Source organism: Kryptolebias marmoratus, linkage group LG24 (genome assembly GCF_001649575.2).
Source record: "Kryptolebias marmoratus isolate JLee-2015 linkage group LG24, ASM164957v2, whole genome shotgun sequence".
NCBI classification, from domain to species: Eukaryota; Metazoa; Chordata; class Actinopteri; order Cyprinodontiformes; family Rivulidae; genus Kryptolebias; species Kryptolebias marmoratus.
The window spans coordinates 4046746-4069607 of NC_051453.1; the positions used below are offsets into that span (position 1 = coordinate 4046746).

General features: G+C 38.9%; 2 protein-coding genes across 2 annotated transcripts; both read left to right on the forward strand.

Annotated features, from left to right (window-relative positions):
- Positions 1–164: 164 nt before the first annotated feature.
- On the forward strand, positions 165–2354 carry foxd3 (forkhead box D3). The gene has a single exon (XM_017420379.3). It carries the CDS (start codon positions 605–607, stop codon positions 1802–1804), a length of 1200 nt encoding a protein of 399 aa, XP_017275868.1. The 5' UTR covers positions 165–604; the 3' UTR covers positions 1805–2354.
- Positions 2355–6675: 4321 nt separating this feature from the next.
- Positions 6676–21602, forward strand: alg6 (ALG6 alpha-1,3-glucosyltransferase). The gene is made up of 14 exons (XM_017420400.3): positions 6676–6876; positions 7131–7215; positions 7398–7487; positions 7758–7846; positions 8337–8419; positions 8615–8679; positions 9048–9233; positions 11149–11284; positions 14360–14445; positions 15715–15799; positions 15955–16025; positions 17511–17579; positions 18754–18943; positions 20828–21602. The coding sequence occupies exons 1-14, from the start codon at positions 6795–6797 to the stop codon at positions 21023–21025; spliced, it is 1515 nt and encodes a 504-aa protein (XP_017275889.1). The 5' UTR covers positions 6676–6794; the 3' UTR covers positions 21026–21602.
- Positions 21603–22862: the final 1260 nt, after the last annotated feature.

The window sequence follows — 22862 nt, forward strand, 5'->3', positions numbered from 1 at the left end:
CCTCCCCCTGCCACCGCTAAATGGTCTATGACGGACGAACACAGAAATCAGCGGGAAGCAGCACTGCTGATGTCCCATTGTTGACAAATCCACGAAACAACTCCAGTTTGCATGGTTTAACAGAGAGGAGAGCAGCAGGCTGGACGGGGATCAGGGGGAGGAGGAGGAGGGGGGCGTTTGTCGTCACCCGACCACGTGTCCAGCTCTGATAGTATATCTTATACTGGGGGGGAAAGTAGTAATCTATCAGACAGCCCGGTTAAAAGCCTTCAAACGCAGCATGTGTTAAATCGACTTCCAAATATCTCGCGTTTAGGACGTCGGAGCGCAAAAAAAGGCTCTCCAAACAAGTTCCAGGCAGAACGCGGCGCTCTGCAGGCCTGCTCCGAGTGGGAAATATTTGCAGAAGTTGGCAGGACTCTGGTTGGCATCCAGATTCTGGGAGACACCCGATCTCTTGACAAGCATAGCCACGGTGTGTGCGCGCCGGCCGCGCACGTCTCATCTGCACCGCACGCCCCGCTGCGCCGCTGCTCTTTTCACTGTAAGTTTTTTGGTCTTTTTTGTTATTTTTTTGTACCTAAAAGTGTGAGGAAGCCGTGAGATGACCCTGTCTGGAGGCAGCGACCGAGCCAGCGACATGTCCGGCCAAACTGTGCTCACGGCGGAGGACGTGGACATCGACGTGGTGGGCGAGGGAGACGAGGAGGGCATGGAGAGGGTGGACAGCGACTGCGACAGCCCGGGGGGAGGCATCCTGCACGACCTGCGCGGGGAAACGGTGGACGACGACTTGGAGGACGAGATCGAGGTGGAGAAGGAGGAGATGCGCTCCGGCGGGGGGAGCCCGTGCTGCGAAAGCTCCGGGGAGGGGGAGCCGGGCACCGGCGGGAAGGGAGAGGGTCACGACCAGAGCGCGGCGGCTGGGGGAGCGCTCCAGAAACCCAAGAACAGCCTGGTCAAGCCGCCTTACTCCTACATCGCCCTGATCACCATGGCGATCCTGCAGAGCCCGCAGAAAAAGCTCACCCTGAGCGGCATCTGCGAGTTCATCAGCAACCGCTTCCCGTATTACCGGGAGAAGTTCCCGGCGTGGCAGAACTCCATCCGGCACAACTTGTCCCTCAATGACTGCTTCGTTAAAATCCCCCGGGAACCCGGCAACCCCGGGAAGGGCAACTACTGGACCCTGGACCCGGCTTCCGAGGACATGTTCGACAACGGCAGCTTCCTGAGGAGGAGGAAAAGGTTCAAGAGAGTCCAGCCGGAGCTGCTCCGGGACCAGACTGCGCTCATGATGCAAAGTTTCGGGGCGTACAGCCTCGGAGGCCCCTACGGGAGACACTACGGGATCCACCCGGCTGCGTACTCGCATCCAGCGGCTCTGCAGTACCCGTACATCCCACCTGTGGGGCCCATGCTGCCCCCGGGGGTCCCCCTGCTGCCCTCGGCGGAGCTGAACAGGAAAGCGTTCAACGCCCAGCTCAGCCCGAGCCTCCAGCTGCAGCTCAACAGCCTGAGCACGGCGTCCATGATCAAGTCGGAGCCTTCCAACAGGCCGTCCTTCAGTATAGAGAACATCATCGGCGTCTCCAGCGCCGCGTCGTCCTCCCCGGGCGCCGCTCAGGCCTTCCTGCGGCCCCCGGTGACGGTTCAGTCGGCCCTGCTGAGCGCGCAGTCCCTCTCCCTGAGCCGGGGCTCCGCCGCCATCGCGCCCATCCTCAGCGTCCCTTCAAATATTATTTCTGGACACGTTTTACCTTCAGCCACGGCGGCGGCGGTGTCCAAATGGCCTTCACAGTGACTCCAGCCCGAGCGAAGAAAATCCAACTCTTATTTTTATATAAAGACCTTATTACCAGGAGGTGTGAAGAGCACAAACCAATAAGCAGCACTGGACTGTGAAACCGTGAATAAAAACTGTTGAAATGCAGAGAAAAAAGAAAAGAAAAGGAAGCTTTTTCTGTACAGGTAACATTTGTAAATATTTGTAAAAAGAGAATGAGCTTACCTGTTTGATTTGACCTGTCCTCCCTCTTTTTTTGTTCCTGTTTGAAATCTGTGATAATTATTTTCATTTTTCTTTTTCTAACTGGAGGCTCAACTTGATGCTTCTTTTTTTCATACAAAACACTGAAAGCAGACTGTTTATATTAAACAAAACAAATATATGTAATTCTATGTAGCTATATTGTGTTGTAAACTGAAGTTATTTGTAAATAAATTTAAGAAAGAATTAAAATAAATTTTCATTTATTAAGTTTCTTTTTCTAAACTGTTCGACACAAGACTTAAAGTATATTTATATTTTTATTATGATATTAAAGTTCAAATATTACAACATGGAAAAATAAGTGAGGCCTCAACATCTGATTATTTTATTCGAGTTCACAAGCAAATAAAAATCAACAAAAAAAATAAAAATTATATTTTTAACTGCTTATTTATTTTGTCTATAGTCGTTTAAACAAGTCGACACTTATTATTATTATTATTATTATTATTATTATTATTATTATTATACTTCGAGGTGTAAAGCAAAAAATAAAGGCATATTATTTCATGGCACATCTCATTTTTTCCACCATTTCTGGTACTACATTTGTAATAATTAATTGCAGCTTTCAAGCTGAAATCCAAAGTTTTTTTAATATAATTGTCTCCCTAAATGTAGGAGTTTTATCAGCGTTGCAAAAGGTGTTAAACAAATTGTTAAAGTCTGCAAAGTGCATCATAAAAAAAGGTTTAAACGTTTAAATTGAGAAGCTTTTACTTTTTTTTTCCCCAAATAAATTTGCTTAAATCAGTTTTTTTAAATGAAGACAGACAAATTATTACAAAAATAAAGGTTATTTTGTTACAAGTGGATGGCAATAATAATACAATTATTATAATTAATAATAGTAATAACAGTAATATATATTTTAGATGAGTTTTTCCGGGTGATGAAATGCATTTCCCGACATCACAGCTGGATCGTCTTACAGAATCTTCTGCAGCTTGGCTTCTATAAAGGTAACAGATTCGCAGTTGTGTCTGGCTAATCACTTTTACACAAACAGCAAATGGTGTGTGTGTGTGTGAGAGAGAGAGAGAGAGGGGTTTTAGGCGCTATATTTATCCTCTCCCCATGGGAAAGAGAAAGGAGCTCTCTCTGCCTCCGCAGGAAGCTGCTGATGATGCAGAAGCGCCGCGGGATTCCTGCGGACCCGATTCCTTCTGCTTATGAAGAAACTGCAGCTGAACTGATTATTTATAGCAATAATGTTTGGGATATTATTTCACTTTTATTGACATTTTATCTTGTTTGCTCCTTAGAGGGACTTATAAAACAACATAAATAAAAAAAATAGAGTTTAACGCTTTGGAATCTATTCCTGAACATTTTTTTCTTTTATATTGTTCCTAATATTCGACCATAAATTTATTAATAGGGTAATAATTAAATCCTAGTTGATAATGATTTTTAAAAATGTTTTTAGTGGAGTTTGTTATTGACAAAACAATTTCTGATTTTAGGTGATTATGCAAGTGTGGGAAAAACAACTGGACTGAAAATATATCAAATGATACAAACCGAACAAGTTTGTTTTTTCTCTACAGTTGATTTAATGTGTGATTTACGTTTAGGAGGCCTGATTGTGAAACGATAAAAAGCCTAACCTTCACAAAACGATATTAAGACAAAGTCCCATCCTTCCATGGCTGTGTTGCAGGAGGAGACAGTCCTCAGGAGAAGTGCACGGCTGGTGTTTGTGTGAAGTCTCAGAGTGTGCAGCTATCCCACAGGTGATGCTGCAGGCTGACAGGATGTCTGAAGGCCCGCTAGGGGGCGGTAATTGACGCCTCAAGCTCTTTATCAGTGGATCAATTCAGTTTTTGTGAAATACCATGAGCTGCAGAGGATTAACCTTTTAAAAACCCAACTTCATCTTTTTTTATCCATATGAAAGTTTAAATAAATTTGAGCGAATCTGCATTTCTCTTTATAATTCTGAAACACACAAAAGCTTTGTTGAATAAATTCAACAGGCCTCTGTTGTCGTTCGGCAATAAAGAAATAAAAACAAATGCTTGCTTAGCTTATAGGACTTACCTGAGTAACAAGTGTTTATAATATGCATAATCCTGCCATCAGTAAAATAAACTTTGAATTAATAAAAAGAAGAGTGCAATAGGTGAAATAAAAGTAAAATACTTTAATGAAAACATTCATTCGTCCATTTTTTATATTCACTCAATTTTCTTCAGTGTTATAATTAACAACAGACATAAATTGATAATTTAAATTCAGTTGATCAAATATCACACATCTTTTTATTGCTTTTAATCATCATTTAGCTCAGAATCACACACAATTACCTATCCTTATGTTTGCTGAATGGACAAGCTAGACAGCGACCCGTTCAGCTGGGTGTAGGTTTGTCACAGGTGTAGAAATGCCGGAGTTCCCACAGGTCTACACCACACAGCCTATTACAACTCAAACAGCAGTCTGTGGATTCATAAATGTTCTCACATTACTTTGGATTCCTGGGTGAGCATGTGTGCAACACAGAGCCCAAATAAAAAAATCTGCCAACTTCAATCTAAAGAAACACAAAATTAGTCTCAACATGATGTATAGCCAACATTATTTGTTTTATTTAGATAGTTTTAGATAGTTAGATATTTTTCTACTGGTTTTGTCCTCAGACACAATATTAATTTCAAATATATGAAGTTTCCTCTTTACTGACTTTGAATCTCTCAAATAATTTAAAATTGTTTTAGTTTTGCTTCACATTGCACAGGTAATGTCTGACTGCAGCAAGGCTTGTTATCATGCCTCTCATATTCTCCTTTACATTCACTTAAACACTTACACAGTGATCATATTTAATGCCTTCATTGATCAGTTTTGACCCGGGCCCAAGATTCCCTCTTAATAAGTCTCTATAGAGACTCTTAAATAAAAATCCATCTTGAATGTAACTACAGCCTATCTGACATTAATAACTGAATGACTGATCCTTAATTAGTGTTTCTGAGAGCAGGGAGAGTGTACTGTTTTAGGTTTTGCACCACTTGTTTTTGGAGAAAAACAATTTATATCACACAAACTCATCCCCTGTTTTACTGTAGACAACAAAACCATAACAACCTTGATGATTTAAACCTACTTTATTGAAAGTGAAAATGAAAATTACTTTCTGGAAATGTTCTGGAATGTTGATGAAATGTCCGATGCATGAGAAGTGATCAGTCTCGTTGGTCTTGGAGTTCTTTTCCACAGCCGTCCTGCCTGCGACTTGACGTGGAAACGAGGACTAACTGATGGCACTGGTTTTAGACATGAACGTCTCTCTGGCTGCTTGCTCCTCTCCCTCAGAGTATCTTTTTCAACTCCTCTAAATTCTGAATGTTTAAAAAAGTTTTCAAAACAGAAATTCTTAGTAAATGTAAAAATTGAACATTCATTTCATTTTCCTGTTTCAAAATGATGGAGTTTCTTGCTTTCAGATATCATAAATTATCCGATCTAACCTTCAGACTTTGAGAAAGCAGAGCCCAGTCCTCCATGCACTGGGTCACCCTTTACCACAAGCCCCCTTTTTTCTGGGCAGAGAACACAGACAGTAAATGTAGATACATCAGTTACTGAATATTTAAAAAGGCATAGAGATGAAGCAATAAATGACAAAGTAAAGCTGGCGTGGCCAGACATTAATAACTAATGTGTAGCACTGAGTTATAGGCCACTGCCGTTATAATGGAAGTGTCATTGCAAATCAGCAGTTGTCCGAGGTTATTATTATTTATGCATAATTGATGGCACAACCACAAGGAACATGTCACACTCAACAAATCCTGGCACCTTGGGAACAACAATGATGGTGTCAACAGAAGAAAAGGTCACTGAGGAGAAAATGCCTCCAAGCTCAGATTTACGTTTAGCAGGGAAGCCATGTCTGTGTACAGAGGGCTACAGCTAGTTAGGCTACATTTTAGACTGCTGACCTTACATTGCTGATGAATCAAATATGGTGGCTGACATAAATGTCTTCAATCTGAGACACTCTGTTACTATTATTACTACTTGCATGCAGAGAGTTTGAATTACAAATTTACTGTATATATAATAATTAGTGATTAAATGTTTGTTTGTTTACACAACTGAAAATATTTCTAAATATAACTGTTTATGTACTCATTTTTATGTTTTCACAGTCTGCCTTTATGTCACCAGTCTTTTTGGTTGTATTATTAAACACTTTTAATTTTAGTATTCTTTGCTTTCTGACTTAAAAACTAAATAAAATAAAGTATTTCGCAATTTATGAACTTTAAACTGAACATCGACAACGAGAAAGTGCGACAATGCTGAATACAAAGATCTGCATGTCTTCGTGATTTCGCCCATTTGATGTTACATTCTATGTACCTGGGAAATGAGAGAACGTTTCAATCAGCTGCTATAGACACAATCCAAAGACCTTCCAAAAAACATTAGCAGTCACTCTAAAATTCTTTTCATTTATTTAATTTTAACAACTGTTAAATGTTGATTGTCAAAATTGTTGCCTTTCATCAATTAATCGACAAAAGAAGATAGAATGTTTTATTCCCAGTAGTCATGAACGCCTCATGACTCTCCATGAAAAACGTCAGTGCCCGTTGACCAATGAGCAGGTGGAACGGGGCCTTGTTGCGTGACGTGTACAGGAAGTACAAACAAGTTTCAAAAGTGTTTCAATGAACGGGTTTTTATCGCTCGTTTCTGTCACAAAAGCTCGTTTTTATCGGTCGGAGTTATGCAAACGTGGAGTCTCGTGTCGATTTGCGTTTTACTTGGTGTCGCTGTGAGATGGGGCATCTCGTTAAATCCGTATTCAGGTAGGAAGTGTGTGGAGCTGCATGTTTACATCATGTTACACTAACATTCCTCTTTCTGATCGTTTCAGAGCAGCTTTTTTATTATCTGTAAAATAAATACTAACAGGAAATTGTCTCACATGAGTCAGGACGTCACACTGATACTATTAGGCTTTACTTACTGGTTTGAGATGTATATTTTTTGGGTTAGCATCTTGGTTTTTTTTAGCATCTTAGCTTTCATCAAACTGACATCTGAATGATTTTGCTTTCAGGTGCTGGGAAACCTCCCATGTTTGGAGACTATGAAGCCCAAAGACACTGGCAAGAAGTGACTTATAACCTCCCGCTGCAGGAATGGTCTGTCTAGCATTATTTTAGTAACCAAATGTTACTTTTACTCCATGTTTTGTGAAGTTAATACCCCTGGAAATAACTAGTGATGGTACTCCTTAGTTATTATGATCAAATCTACACTATTTACTTCAGATCTGTGTCTGCTTTCTACAGTTCCCCTGTAAACATGTTTTGTACTTCTGCAGGTATTTTAACACTACTGACAATGACTTGAACTACTGGGGGCTTGACTATCCTCCTCTCACCGCTTACCACAGCTGGCTCTGTGCTCATATGTGAGTGTTTTATTTATTTAGAGACAATTATATACATTGTACTCCTGTATTTTGTAAGCAAATCGACAGAAAAAAAGACAAACAGAAGCAAAATGCAAAAGAAGATTCAGTCCTAGGAAACGACACAGTTCATGTTGTGATGATGTGGTGATTATGGCATCATGAGTGTAGTATTCAAATATGCAATCTCTGTATTGTGTGTTTTTATCTATTTTAGTGTGTTTCAAGAACAGAGGTATAAATAAAAGTAACATCCTCTTATATTTGCAGAGCTAAGATCATAAACCCTGAATGGGTAGAGCTACATAAATCCAGAGGTTATGAGGGTCCAATGCACAAGTTATTCATGCGAACTACAGGTATGGTGACTGGGGAAAAACGTACTGGAAAATGCACATATTCATAGCTGTTGTTTTTTTTATAAGTAAATATGGTAATAAATTCTTGTGCTGACATTATAGAAATTAATTTTCCAGGAAATACATTATGTTCAAGTAATAAGGGTAACTGTTAAAGAAAAACATATAATTATTTCTAAGTAATGATTTGTGCATCTGATAGGCTTCATTTCTTTGCCTTCTTCTGCCATTTTTTTATTCTTCTTTTTTGTATGTTTAGGTGTTTTAGCTTTTTTTGTCTTTTTTTTAGATTAGATTTTTAGAAATTAGCTTAGTAAGAAAGTTGGGTATTACATACTGAAGCAACACATTTTTGACAATGTTTGGTGGAAATTGAAGATTTGTTCCTAAAGTAATGTTTTTTTTTTATTTGTTAATGTTTTTATTAGCTTTTAACACATGTAAAATAGAATGCTAATCATTTAAATGTTTTTTTTTCCTTCTGTTTCAGTCTTGGTAGCAGATGTGTTGATATACATTCCTGCTGTTGTGTTATACTGTTTATATTTGATTGATGGCTCCTCTAAGAAGAAGGTAAGCATTAAAGTCTGTATGATATCCAACAGTTCAATCTAAAAATCCTTGTGTTTCATCTAACTTTGAACCCTTGATTTTATGCCGGTTTTGCATTTAATGTTAACTATTAAAGGTAGTTTTATATCTGCTTTTTATGCTTTATTAAACTGAAAACTCTTCTGTAACATTATTTTATTTTATATGTCATTCCAGGTTTCCACTCTTCTCTGCATTCTTCTTTACCCAGGACTAATTCTCATTGACTACGGGCATTTTCAGTATCCTTGATGTGCTTTTCTTCCACATGTCCCGAAACCCTCTGGAAATGATAGATTTAGGGTTAAATTTTTGAGCCTAAAAGCCAAAGAGTGAATATTTTATTCACTTGTAAAACAATTAAACTAAATAAATAGCATGTGTGAACAAAATACACTGTTTATCCTCATAGCAACACTAAGGGATTTTTCACAGCTGCAAAATGTTTAACATAATCTGGCATATGATGGACCAGTACAACCAGCTGGTACCAGAAAATATCTTAAAAGTTGTGATCTTGGCACCCCATATTTCTTCTTGCTGTTGTTATTTAGACACTAGTAATTACAATTTTAAAACTAGTCGTTATTATAAACCTTGACAGAATCAGGTACAATGGTGTGAGTCTGGGCTTTGCCCTGTGGGGGGTCCTGGCTCTGGGTCTGGGCTGGGATGTGGTGGGCTCCATGGCCTTCTCCCTGGCTCTCAACTACAAACAGATGGAGCTGTATCATGCCCTGCCCTTCTTCTGTTACCTGCTGGGGAAGTGTGTTAAAGTTGGCCTGATGGGGCGGGGGTGAGCATTATTTCGATTTCTTTATTGAATTATTTTTTGTTCTCTAATTGTTGTTTTCACAGGTTTATATATACATGTCTACATTTGGCATACTTTGTTCACAATCCATCTGCCCCAGAGGGACAGTGCAAACGATAATTAAAGCGACAATGCAAGTAATGCACGAGTTTGAGGGGCTCAGAAGGGTCAGAAGTGCAATATTAGACAAAGTTATTTTACCAAAGTTTGAAAGAAGACCCAAACTGACATTTTATGTTAAGAAATTTGTTCAGACAGTCAGATCAACTCAGATTAACTCAGGTTTAGTTTGAGAGATTACCTGAGAGGTTGTTTCAACAACAAAAGCGGCTCCAAAATCAACATTCAAGAATGAGTAAAGTTTGCAGGTTTGAAATTGGTGGAAATTTTAAATTGTCATACAAAACAAAGATTAAATTGGGACAGAACATTAACATAAGAGGTAATACTGTCATGATTTGAGGCCATTTTAGTTTCAGAAAAGATGAACAGATCTTCTGCGTGGCTTCAATTTTTGTGTTCAAGAAATAAAATCACCGGCCACTGCATTAGCTACACCTTGCTAGTATTAGGTCAGACCCCCTTTTGCCTTCAGAACTGCCATAATTCTTCGTGACGTAGATTCAACAAGGTGTTGGAAATGTTCCTCTGAGATTTTGGTCCACAGTGACATGATGGCGTCACTCAATTGCTGCAGATTTGACTTCCAAGATGCAAATCCCCCGTTCCAACACATCCCAAAAGTTACTGGATTGCATTGAGGTCTGGTGACTATAGAGACCACTGGAGTCCCGTAGGTTGAGACTCATCAAACCAGGCAATATCTTATTGTCCAATCTTGGTGAGCCTTTGCGAGTTGTAGCCTTGGTTTCCTGTTCTTAGAAGACAGGAGTGGCACCCGGTGTGGTATTCAGCTGCTGAAGCCCATCTGCTTCGAGACTGGACGTGGTGTGCATTCAGTGATGATACTCTGCATACCGTGGTTTGAACTTCATCAAGTTGTCTTCACTGTGTCTACATGCCTGAATGCACCGAGTTGCTGCCATGTGACTGGCTGATTAGCTATTTGTGTTAACAAGCAATTAAACAGGTGGCTCTAATAAAGCGGTGAGTGTATGAAGCCAAACACAACAAACCTGGCTGTAAAATGTTTGAAACAAAACAACATTCAGCTACTTGTACTTGTGTTTTATGAAATGTTGTTGCTTTTTATGTTCACTGTTGTAATTGGTGTCATATTAGTTTTTTGTGTGGGTGTGTTGACATCAATCTTAAAAAACCCAAAGAACGAGCCCATTTAAATTAATGTTTGTGATGTTTTGTTTATTTAAGAGTGCATTTGTTGGTCATATTGTTTGGTCTCTGTGCATGAACGTGTCAGTTGGATACTTATGTTAGTACCGTCAGTGATGAGCGTCTTCCCAGGAGTCACAGAATGACTGAGGTAATCAGACTGGATGCTGTTATCCGTGTGTCCAGTGTCTGTTTATCTAGTAACAATGTACCAAGGGCATTTAGTAGCAAATGGAGAGCTGGATTAGGCTCTCCGGGGAAGATATGTCCAGATGACACTCTCACCATCCCCAAACTCCTCAGCTATGCCTGTGTGTGCAACTTAACCAGCAGCTTCACAGTTGCAGCTGACAAGATACTCTGACCTACGCTGAAGAGTTTCAGCTGATGCGCAGCTTTCACTGCATTCCTCGGCAGGGGGGTCAAACCCCAAATTTAGGCCTTGCAGACAGTTTGTGCTAACTGTTTGAGGAATTACAGACAAAACGGACACATTAAGGCAAAATGCTAATTCCCAAGTTGTATATGTGTACGTAATTGCTTATTTTTTTAAATGAAAAAGTCTTAAATGTCTCACTAAAAGATGCTGTTTGTTATCATGTAGGCTTTTCCTGTTGGTGAGAGTTGCTGCTACAGTGTTGGTGACTTTTGCCCTTTGCTGGTTGCCCTTCCTGTCTGACCCCAGCCAGGCCTTGCAGGTGGTCAGGAGGATCTTTCCCGTGGCTCGGGGTCTTTTTGAGGTACAGTGCACAATCTGAAATTTAACTCTGACCTAAATCCACATCAAACAGATGTTTGGTTCTCCTGTTATTCAGGCATCTAGTATCGGATTTCCCTGTTTTTAATTGTATCAAACAAAATGCTAAATTCTTACATTTGTAAGTTTGTTTATTTATTTTCTTTTTAATATTGTGTGTAGTTCAAATTAAATTCACAAAATAGGTTCAGTTTTCATATTGTTTGGTGTAATTAATGTAATAGTATTAAGTTTAGCTGAGAAACAATTTTTTTTTTTCGTATTAATGTTTTGTGGAAGTAGGATCAGTTAGCAGTTTTTTAATGTGGGACATTTTAGATTAAAGTTTATATTCCTGCATAATGGTTTTCACCAATTTAACACAAAGCTGTGACCGATGCTTTTATTGACGTCACATGCAACCCGTGAGGCACTCCTCGTTCCCCTACTCTCGTCAGAGTGAATACCCTTCCAGCCTCCAGTGCTTAGCTGGCTGGAAATGGATACCCCACTGGATCAAAGAAAACAGTGGAATAAAATGGTGAAAGGTCAAGAGATCAGTTTCAGCCTATCCCTGGGAGGTGTTGGGATTCATGATGTACAGAAGGAGGATACAGATAAATCTAACTAATTTATGGCCGGATTGTTTTCAGCACTTCATAGCTCAGCCATGTTCCAGCCATAGGGACTGATGAGTGGGGCCAGTGATACACTTAAAGGCATATCGGAGCACATTAGACAACTGTTTTCTCCCTTTCACTGACAACATCTTGAGAAACAAACCAAACAGATATGTGTGTGATAATTTCAGATACCTACATGGCATCAACCGTAGAAAAACTAGTATTAGTCGACCTCTAGTTCAGGTATTGATTGGTTACTAAAATATAATATTTATAAAAGGAAGAGATTATAGTAAACAAAAAAAACAAACTTGAAACTCTTCTGAAATCCTTGTGTTGAAAGCTGTTCTGAAAGAAGCAGGGTTAAAGTGACTCAGAAGCCAAGTTTTGCAGCTCTCATTTCTGAAACCCTGTAGCACTGAGGTGGCACCTACTACACGGTGTTATGGATGTGAACAGTAATTAAGGTGGCAGCGTGCGTCAAGGCACTATTTGTCTGACAAATTGATCCAAACATAATGCACAGGGTGTGAGAGACGCTGTAAACTGCTTTGATGACAGCATGAAAGGTTTCAAGTCGTCCTGAGCTGAAATTCTGCACGTAAGCAGACCCCTTTGACGAGGGGGACGGGCTGAGACGGCTGGTTGGACGGGACAGGGCTGCTGACTGGTGGTCCTGGCGACTTCTGGGAGGGAGCAGTTGTAAGTTTACCCACTGGGTTGCATTCTGCCGTCTCATGTTGCTGCCTGCTCACAAAAATGGCACCAAACGCTTCTCCCTGTGAAATTCCTCTCTGACCTCTAGGTGAATGAACTTCGAGTCGAAGCCCCCCCTCCCTCATTCAAGTGTTGCCTTCAGGCGGCGTCCAGGAAGTTGCTTGAAATGAAGAAGTAAAGAGGGGAAAAAACGAAGGATGGGGCTGAGATAACACAGCTCAATGCTGCTGACTAGGCGGCCATTAAAATCTACACAGTTGTGCAGAAAGCAGCTGTAGCACACAGAGGAGAGAGGAGGCCAGGAATAGATTTTCTCGATAGGATCATACTTAAAACAGCCACAGAGGAATTATAAAGCTGATCTGGACGTGTGTGGTGTGTGATATCATGGCCACACTGCTGGTTAAGTGATCCTTTCGCATCCGCTTAAGCATTCAACTTTCTATTTAGTGCTAATTGCAAGTAGCATTCAGCTGTTGGAGCAGATTCTCTGATTTGATTTTCTAAATATTGTTTTATATACTGGTTTAAAATGATAAATTATTGTGCACTAGTTACATGAATAAATTTTAATCTTAATCTTAATTTTAGGAATCCCAAAATAACTTTTTTTCTCTGTCATTCTAAATGTAACAGTTTACTGCTTTTTTGTTTTATACATATTTTAAAGTAGACTTTTTACGCTGCATTGCAACCGTTTTGTATTTTTATCTTTTTTAAACTTTAAGAAGTTAAATTAGCCATTTATAAATAATTTAGCCTGTCAGTTTCTGGATGTGTGTAAGAGTTTGTTTAAACAGATTAAAAGCTGTAAAAACAGGTGTCCTTCACAGCAGATGGCGTTTGTGAAAGACAACTTCTCTAGAGAGAAAGGAGGCAGCTGGGATGTGTTTCTAATAGAAGTTTGGCTGTGCACATTTTTGTTTTTATCCTTATTAAATGCTACAATGTTTACACTAGCTGAAGAAGTTTTCCAGAAGCTGGCAGGCAGTTTGGGAGTTTAACTCCAGTCCATCTTCAACCCAAAAATGTCCAACCAGCTTATTGGTTGTGACAGGATCCCACATCAACACTCGTCCTCCATCCCGCCGGACCTGACTTTATGTTGTGTTCATTAATGATCCAGTAGTTATCTGCTCCAACAAAAGACAGTATCATACATTTCTTTATAAAACCTGTAAAATGTTAAAATGCGAGCTGTGTTTTGACTTTTGTCATCAGCACCACTTTTGATCTGGAGTATAATTGGTTACTGGTATAAAAAAACAAAAAACAATCATGATTATTTGTATTTTTAGTATCTGTTTTTTCCCTCTTTTTTTATTTAAGGTAATAAAAATGGCATCTGATGGCATTTATAGAAAATGTGACCTGATAAATGATAAAATCCAATAAAGCAATTCAGTTAGTTTGCATGTTTTACACATTTATTAAATCACATTTCTGTAGAATTGTTCATCTTAGAGGTTTTATAAATTGTCCTGAGTTAGTTTACCTGTCGACCTTTAATAGTGGGGGTTTCTGATTTATAATAAAGATTTATGTACCAATGTTTCTTAAGTCTTTGGGGTTTTTTTCTTGTTGTTGTTGCTTCTGAAATGGTGGAATATTTACAACAGTTCCGCTTTTTTACTTTTCAACACGGAAATGTCAGCTATTGATTTTACACAGATGCTGCATTGTTGAGTTTGAAATAATGTTGGTTTTGTTCTGTGTGTGTGTGTGTGTGTGTTTTATAGGATAAAGTGGCCAACACATGGTGCAGCCTGAACACCCTGATAAAGATCAGATCCGTTCTGTCAGGCGACTCTCAGCTCTACCTCAGGTAATCCCTTTATCTGTTTAAACAACTTGAATTTTATTCTCCCCCGTCTTTCATCAACCCCTTTTTCTGTTTTTCTGTGTCATCTTTCTGTTTTCATTCCCTCCCTCCTGCTTCTTGTTTTTCATTTAAACCAAACTTACCCTTGGGAATAAAAAAACTGTAATTCAGTGAATCAGATAAGATCATCTCTCACGAAAATGTCTCATGAGGAGCTTCTGAACATAAAACCTTATTTGTTTTTAAAACTTTGGCAGTGAGATATTGAATTGCTGAGGGGATGTTTTGACAATTGTGTTACATACAGAGATCAAAAATCTAAATATCTAAATAAATGTTTACTAAAGAGTCTCTGTGCGGTTAAAGTTAGAAAAATTGGATGCAACAGTTGTGCCATGGTGGGACCTGCTTAAATAACCCACCTCCCTAAATTTAGGGGTCTTGTGTTTGCGGCACAGACATGTTTCTGCCAGACTGCTAATTCCAGGGATCAAGTTGGACTTCTTTTACTGTTGTGCATTTCAAACAAATAAAAAAAACGCTCTTGTTTTTGGCACATAGACTGGATTGCTAAATGCTCTGGTGTGGCTGTTCTGTAAACATAAAATGAATCAGCTGTGAAAAGTGTCCTGCAAAGCCCTGCCCAACACACACACACACACACACACACACACACACACACACACACACACACACACACACACACACATTACACTGAGTGTCATGCATGCTGCGTTCTCATTTATTCTCCTGTTTTACCATCAAATGTTTTTTTTTCTCTCGTCAGCTATTTTTGCTGTTTCACTTTAGTCACCTCTACGAACACATCGTAGCCCTCACACACAGCTGACCCCTGACCTCTCTGCACATTTATACACATTCCCACCGACACATAGCTGGTCTCCTCTGGTGCCTCTTCCCCCAGCAGGTGACAATTGAGAGGTTAAACTAATGCCTGCTAACCTTAAGAATGATTATTATTTGGTCAGTTCCCACACGGAGGGCGGTTTGGCTGCAGAACCAGAGATGTCCTAAAGAATAAAACAACACGAGATGGTTAAACCCTGGCTTGATGGATGTGACATCTAAATCAGATCACCCAGTGCCACTTTACAAAAAATCTTGTTTTGTTGTTTTAGGTTTTGCTATTTAAAGATGCCAAAACAGAAGAAAGTCGGAAAATTCAAACTTCCTCTGCTGTGCAGCTGATTTTATTCTGAGTCTTTTTTCTTCCCCTGCAGTAACATCATATTCCTTTTTCATTTGTTTCAGTTTTGCCTTCACTCTCCTGGCAGCTCTGCCTTCGTCTGTCAAGCTGCTGATGAAGCCCACTTTCTGGGACTTTAAACTGGCCTTGGTGAGTTTACTGTGACCCATCTCAAGCCTCCTGTTGCAGAGTAGAGACCTGTGTGGCAATCTGTTATTAAAGTTGATTTAATCTAAACTTGTTTTTTATATTCACAAGTTCTCAGTTTCCTAGTTGTAGGTGTTTTAATAACTCTTTGCTTATAGGTGAACTCATCTCTGGCCTTTTTTCTCTTCTCCTATCAAGTCCATGAGAAGTCCATCCTGCTGGCTGCCTTGTAAGTTTTGTAGTTTTGTATCAAAAATATTATTGGATATAGCTTTAATTATTGCTCACAATGGAGTCGTTCAGCTAATCCCAACTGCAAATCTGAGGATATGCATTGAGGATGGTATGTAACTTCTATATGTCTGCACCTGGTAAAGTGACATTAACCCCGCTGCTTTTGTCACGGAGCTGCAAGGCAACAGTTCTATTTAGGTCAAAGCTTTCTAACAGAGAGGTTATTCACCCCTGTCACTTCACGTACTGCTGCACAGACACAAGCCCTGCTGCCGCTGTCGTAGGCAATGTGTTAATGGAGAGCTGGGTCATATGGTAAATGCAGAGCTTGCACACTTAAAGGCGAGCCTGTGTGTGGCTCATTATTGTTTACTCCCATGTGTATGAAGCTGGAGAAAGAGACTGAAACACAGGGATAGACTTGACTTTGAGGGATCTGGTTCCTAGATCTGAGCTCATCTATTAATCTAGATTAGTGTAGATTGTTGCTTTATTAACTATTGAGTTTTATCCCCCCACCTGTCCCCCTAAATCAATCAGTAATGCATGTCCAGAGATTAGAAGAGAATAGTAGGCAGCAGCTTGGGGTGTTGTTTGCACAGGATCAATTATTGGGCTGTAACAGGATCGCCAAAGAGCACTGACTGTAATTATGGGCTTGGGGACCGATGGAAAGTGCTCCTTCTAGAGCGAGTGGAGATTAACAACAGGTTTATACTCGTACACACACACACACACATGCATACGATTGAGACAAATGTGTTGTAAAACGCTGTAAATTCATCTGTACCAGGGCCATCATTGGAGCTGACTGTAAAGAGTTGTGTTGACGTACAGCATTTGGACAAACTGCTTTAAAAAGGTTGGAAATACTGGAAGAGTTTAGCACCAACTTTAAGGAAGTCTTTCACTTACTCCTTCTTTAAGGAACATCAGACCTGTGACCCCTTTAGACCGGAGTATGTGCATATTGTTTTGTTTTTACTTAATATTTTTATGTGGTCTTTATAATCCTACTAGTGCATTTGTGCTATTAGTTATGTTTGTTTGCATATTTAATTTCCTCTTATTCCTTTATATGCATTTTACCCTCAACCTGCCAGAGACTGCAGATGAAAATTAGCCTCCATGGCTAAATCTGGCACATTTACAGGGTAAACCCACGTTTGTTAATGTGCATTCTCCTTTTGTAATAAATAAATAAGATCCTAATTTGAACTTGAATCTTATTTTTGTTGTGTAGTGTCCTGAGATGACATTTGTTGAGGACTGGAATTATATAAATGAATTGAATTGAATTTAGGTTGACAGTCATATCTGCAGGTGAAAGGTGTGCAGCTACATACTGATGTCTTGTGACAGTTAATCTGTGATTCATGTGGATGCTGAAGAGCATTTAGCTCAAGTCCAACCTGACAGATCTAATGTTGGTCTTTGGAGAATGTGTTTGAAAGTATCTCTCTTTTTTTTTTTTTTCCAGGCCAGTTTGCCTCCTCCTGAATGATCTTCCATTCATGAGTATTTGGTTCCTGCAGGCCTCTACTTTCAGGTAGGAAGTGTGTTAGATGCATTTATTTGACCACAAACTAAATATAAAAGCTAACTTATAAGTCATTTTTAGTTTTGTCTTCAGTCATTAGCATTAGAAATTATCTTTCAGACTCATTTACTGCAGTTAAAACATTAGTATAAATCCAGATTGATTGAAAAAAAATTAACTTATAGGTTGAAATGCAACGCTTTTTATTTAACTGTTTGAATGGCAGATTCTTCCTAAAATATGAATCACCAAAACATGATAGAAGAAATGAACAGACAGAAACAACCACATAAATCCTGAAAAGCTGAATGAAGTGGGCTGAGCTGGAAAAGAAAAGCGGGGCTGCAAATGCTGCATCTAACTTTCCCCAGCTGTTGTTAAATTCTTCCGGCAGCACTAATTGTTGTGCGTGTGGTTTAGTATAAGGATATCTGGGGCTTACACAGCATAGTCTGCATGCCTGCTGTCTAAGTGTGTTGTGTAGGGACAGGAGGTCATTCTGGAGCTGACTCTCAGAATACAGTCTGACTTCGACTTTCACATTGTCTGCAGCCTTCACAGACTTTGTCTTTTAAAAAAAATACATCTTTTGTTAGCAGAATTGACTGAATGAATCCTCGAGCGAGAGCCACTTTCCTGGTGAATGAAACCAGTCTGCTTAAATTAAGGAAGTATGTATTTCTTAAATGTTGAACATTTGTTAACTGGAACATTTTGGTTTGAATAAGTAGTTTGTTATGAGTGGAAAGTCTTTTTTAAATGTTTTTAACAAGTGGGGGTGTTGTGTATTTACTATGAACCAACTGTTGTTAAACTAAGATAAGATCTGCATTATTGTTCTAGTCCTCTGCCCCCCAGGGAAGAAATGACTCATTGTGGCCTGAAGGATGAAAATGTTTTATTTACTGTTTGCTCCTTTTCAGCAACTGTGACACTGAACATTTTCATGTGCTGCTTTAAAGAAATAAAACTCAAAAATGTCTCTAATTTTCTTTCAGTTCTGATATGAAACGGATTTCTTTTTAGTAGAGCCCCATAATATTAAAAATTTGTGTGTTTCTCATTCAGCTACACGTAAAACCTAAACACATACCAAACTTATTTCTGCTCAGATAAAGACATAAGAAAGGGCTGACTGAAGTCTAATTTGTAAATTCATCATTGTTTATGTTTCTTTGTGCAGCATGCTGCCTCTTTTCCTGAAAGATGGGCTGCTGATTCCCTACGCTGTGACCTCAGTGGCTTTCCTCCTGAGTATCTACTTGTTGTCGGCACTCGATCACTGCTCAGAGGACGAGCTGCGAGTCGGGGCCTACAGGAAGCTGTTTTACTGTCTTCCTAAAGTGGACCTGGCCTGTGGGGTGAGATGGAAGGTCAGTGTGGCTCGTTTTTATTGCAGAAACCCTTAAGGAGTCCTAATCTCTTTAAATTTGTCACATTTAATGGAAGACTACACTTTGGTATACATTCAAACATTGCATTCCATTGCATTATGCTTTATAGTTCTTCAAAATATTTACTGTATTTATAGGTTTCCACTGTAGTTTTAAGTCAAGTTTTAGGTTTTAATTCAGTCCCTGGTTGATTTAGAATATCATGCATTGTCAAAAATTAACTTTACTAACATAAAAAGAGATTAAACACAAATATAATTCCTCTTAAATCAGCTGTATGCACATTTTAAAGCAAGTTGATTTTAGTTTTTATCATACAAAGGTCATACAGATTACTTTAGACCTTTAATTCAAAAACAGACTGTAATCCAGTACACTAACATTCACCTTCAGGTTAATAGCACCAGAATCTAACCTTTTGAGGAAAAATAATCTCTAATTATACTTATAGTAACATTTAAATGGGGATTTAGGATTAGGATCCCAGGTGCCCTGCATTTTCAGTGGCACTGGACCTAAACTGCACCCTTGTCAGAAGATAGACCCATCTGTATAAATAAATATCATGTGCTGGTGTAAGCTGTCCCAGGACGAACGCTGCTGCCAGCCACGCAATAATTTATCACTTATTTGAGTTTCCACAGCGTCTGAAGGGGCTTCACCGCCAACTCCTTAGCGACAGCAGCACCGGTAGGGTGTCAGAGATTAAGAGAAGGCGTCTTTTTATAGGACATGTCATTAACACAGGTTTGCCAGATATATTTATTTACACAAGCAGCATAAATAGTGAGCCCTGATTATGGTGATCCGGTTTCATGGGTTTGGGGCGGCAGAGCGTCGTGGGCCTGAGGTGTTTCCTCTGTAACGCTCAGACTTATCTTCTGGATTATAAACAAAAAGATACATGGATGATCTCACTCTCACCATTACATCTGTTAATAACTCTAACATGAAAACAGATTTTAATTGGTGGTTATAAGATTTAAAAGACTGGATGTTTTAAAAGGTCCTCTCTGTCTGCAATTCAATTTCAGTTATTTAGTTATAAATTTTCAGTGTGATTCAAAAGATTTTATTTAATCTTTCATTGGGCTGACATTATTGTTGTTATTGAAACTAGGGGAGAAACTGTGTTCAGCCTTTTTATTTTAAATAAAATCATCACAAAAACAAATCATCATTAAAGTAAATCAAATGGTTAAACCTCTGCTGTAGAAGGGTTATGAGCAGTTTATTTCTTAGCAGTTGAAGATATCTTTTTGAAGAACCTCAGTTTGGACAAATAGATTAATTTGATAAAATTATAATTTTGTCTGAGCAGAACCAAGACCAAAGAGGATAAATGCTGTAATGAAATCTCAGAAACTTCATCCTGGTTCATTCAAACTCTAGTTAATAAGCCTTTACATCGCTGTAAATGTTGTAATCTGTAGTTATTTGAGCAGAGATATAAAAAGTTCCGGAATGCTGGAACTTCCCAGTGCTACAGCTAGCTGCTGCTGCGTTACACTTGCAAATAGCAACAAAATTTAGTGTAAATAACTGTGTAATATGAAAGTGACATCAAAGGTTTAAAAAACGGCATTTGCACGAGCCGCTGTAAATTTTTTACTATTTAGACAAAAACTGTTACTGATCAATAAAATATAAATAAAGTTTAAAAACATGTAGTAGTAATTGAAAAATATACCTCTTAGTTCTAACGCCCAGTTTGTTTAGAGTTGGGGAAATTTAAGATCCTTCATATTTCCTTTTGTGTAGCTCTTAAGTAGCACAGACGTGTCTATTTTACATTATTCTGAGGGAAAAGTTTGTGTTTTCTTTTCCGTTAGTTAACATCCGCTCCATCTTTTTCTCCTCCAGTTCTACATTAGTGTGGCTCTTATGGCTGGTTTGAGCGTCCTGAGTGTGGTTTCTGACCCACCACCTCATCTACCCGACCTGTTTCCCGTCCTGGTGTCTATGACTGCTTTCCTGCAGTTCTTGGGTTTATTTATACACTTTAACGTCCTTCAGTTCAGCAGCCCGCCCGGCAAAAAGAGACAGAAGAAAACCAACTAAAGTTGGTTTTACACCAGTAAAATCAGCGTCAAACTGTGAGGAATATCTACTGTTCAGAAGGCTTTCTTCAAATGCTTCTTAAAGGTTTCTTACACCAAAAACTGCAGATTCAGAGAAAAATCTGCAGTTTTTATTCAGTATGGACCAACAACTTTTCATAAAATTCCCAAAAAGAGTTTTCTTTGTTATCAAAACTCTTTCAAAACAGCTTTGTCATGAGTCATGTGGTGTGTTTTCCTTAAATTGGTTTTGCTTCTGCTAAATGACAATTTAAAGATGAACAGAGGCTGGCATTGTTCAGTCTACACACATGACTTCACCTTGCTACAATAGCATGAACTTGTAATATTGTGAAGTTATTGTTTAAAGAAAAAGACGTGTGGATTTAATTTTGCAGTTATTCTTAAGTCCATAGTTTGTGTTGGTGAAGGTATTCCTGACATTTTGTCCCCTCTCTCAGTGTCGAGGATTCTGATAAACAGTTCATGGACTTGTGTGGATCTATTTGTATTCATTAAAAAAGTGACAATTTTTCTACTGTGCATTTCTACACATCATTAAAGTTATTTTGCGCAAACTTTGTGACAATTAATTATTTTTTTCCCATAGTTTTAAAGTGAATACCTCTTTTATTGCTGCATTATTAAATTATTTGATTTAAAGCAGCTTCATAGAAATTGTCTACATTAGCTAAGTAGTCTCCTAAATCACCCCCAAAACTCTGGCAGAGACAGAGCCAATAATTGGACAGAAATTATATCTTTCCAAGCTTTTACTCAACATCATTAAATATTAATTATGAGTCCTTGATGCTACAAGGTTTCTCCACAAAAAGACCTGTTCATTTAAAACAAAACCAGTGAAACGAGGACCCTTAAAGGCTTTGATGGAAGGTGACATATCTGAACATAATGCTGTAAAGCTGAAATACCACAAAAGAAGGTACAAGCAATTTCTTTCTCCAATCTTTCTGCGAGTTAATGACAGGCATAAAAAGAAATCCATTACAACTATAAATGTTATCAGGTCAGTGAGGGGGGGCTGAGAGGCGGCGCTCTGTAATGTCCTGCAGGGATAAATAGGAAGCTGTGAGTTACCTGTTAAAGATATGAACACAGGAGAACATGTGCATACATCAAAAATTATTTAGCTTTTTGTCTAAAATGTCATCCAGTAATGAAAATAATCAAAACATTCATTTCTTACATGAACTAGCTCTAAATACAGGCTAAGACCTACATTTATATAGTACTTTCAGATAAAATCTAAAATAAAACCAGAAGCTTAATGCTCTGCAACGCTGTAGTGCCTCTGTTTTCAACCACAAACTAACTAAATGAGTGTCTGATCACATTCAAAAACTTCAATCAAAGATAAAATGCAATAATTAGAGGCCCAGGGTTATCGCCTACTCCCTCTTATGCCAGAGTTTTGAACTGAGATCATCTTACGTCGAGAAGAGACGGTGTTAGAGATGTTTTGGTCTAACCTAAATGATATTCTGTTCAGAGTACGTGTTGGGGGTGACTCTCAGCTACTACCACATCCAACTTTAGCCTAACAGATGTAAATTTGACCAAGTTATAGCCATTTTTGAATATATTTGTGTGCCATTTCAGTTGGCAGTAGCAGCCATCTTGAAATGAGTTGACTCCAGAAGTTAATTGGTTATAAATATACGTTCAATGATAGCTTTCTAAAAGTTGCATTAGAATATGTCCAGTGTTTCATGAGATATTTTGCTAACAGACACAGGCAGAAACATTATTGCCCACCTTCGCCTTTCGGCAGCAGGTGATAAATATTATCTCAGGATCCCTGAATCATCAGCTCACTT

Excerpts from the sequence above, each read along its gene's own strand:
- foxd3 (XM_017420379.3), top strand. The coding sequence starts at position 605 with ATGACCCTGTCTGGAGGCAGCGACCGAGCCAGCGACATGTCCGGCCAA.
- alg6 (XM_017420400.3), top strand. The coding sequence starts at position 6,795 with ATGCAAACGTGGAGTCTCGTGTCGATTTGCGTTTTACTTGGTGTCGCT. Across the intron at positions 7,847-8,336 it reads GTTATTCATGCGAACTACAG|TCTTGGTAGCAGATGTGTTG; the intron begins GTATGGTGACTG and ends CTTCTGTTTCAG. Across the intron at positions 8,680-9,047 it reads ATTGACTACGGGCATTTTCA|GTACAATGGTGTGAGTCTGG; the intron begins GTATCCTTGATG and ends TGACAGAATCAG.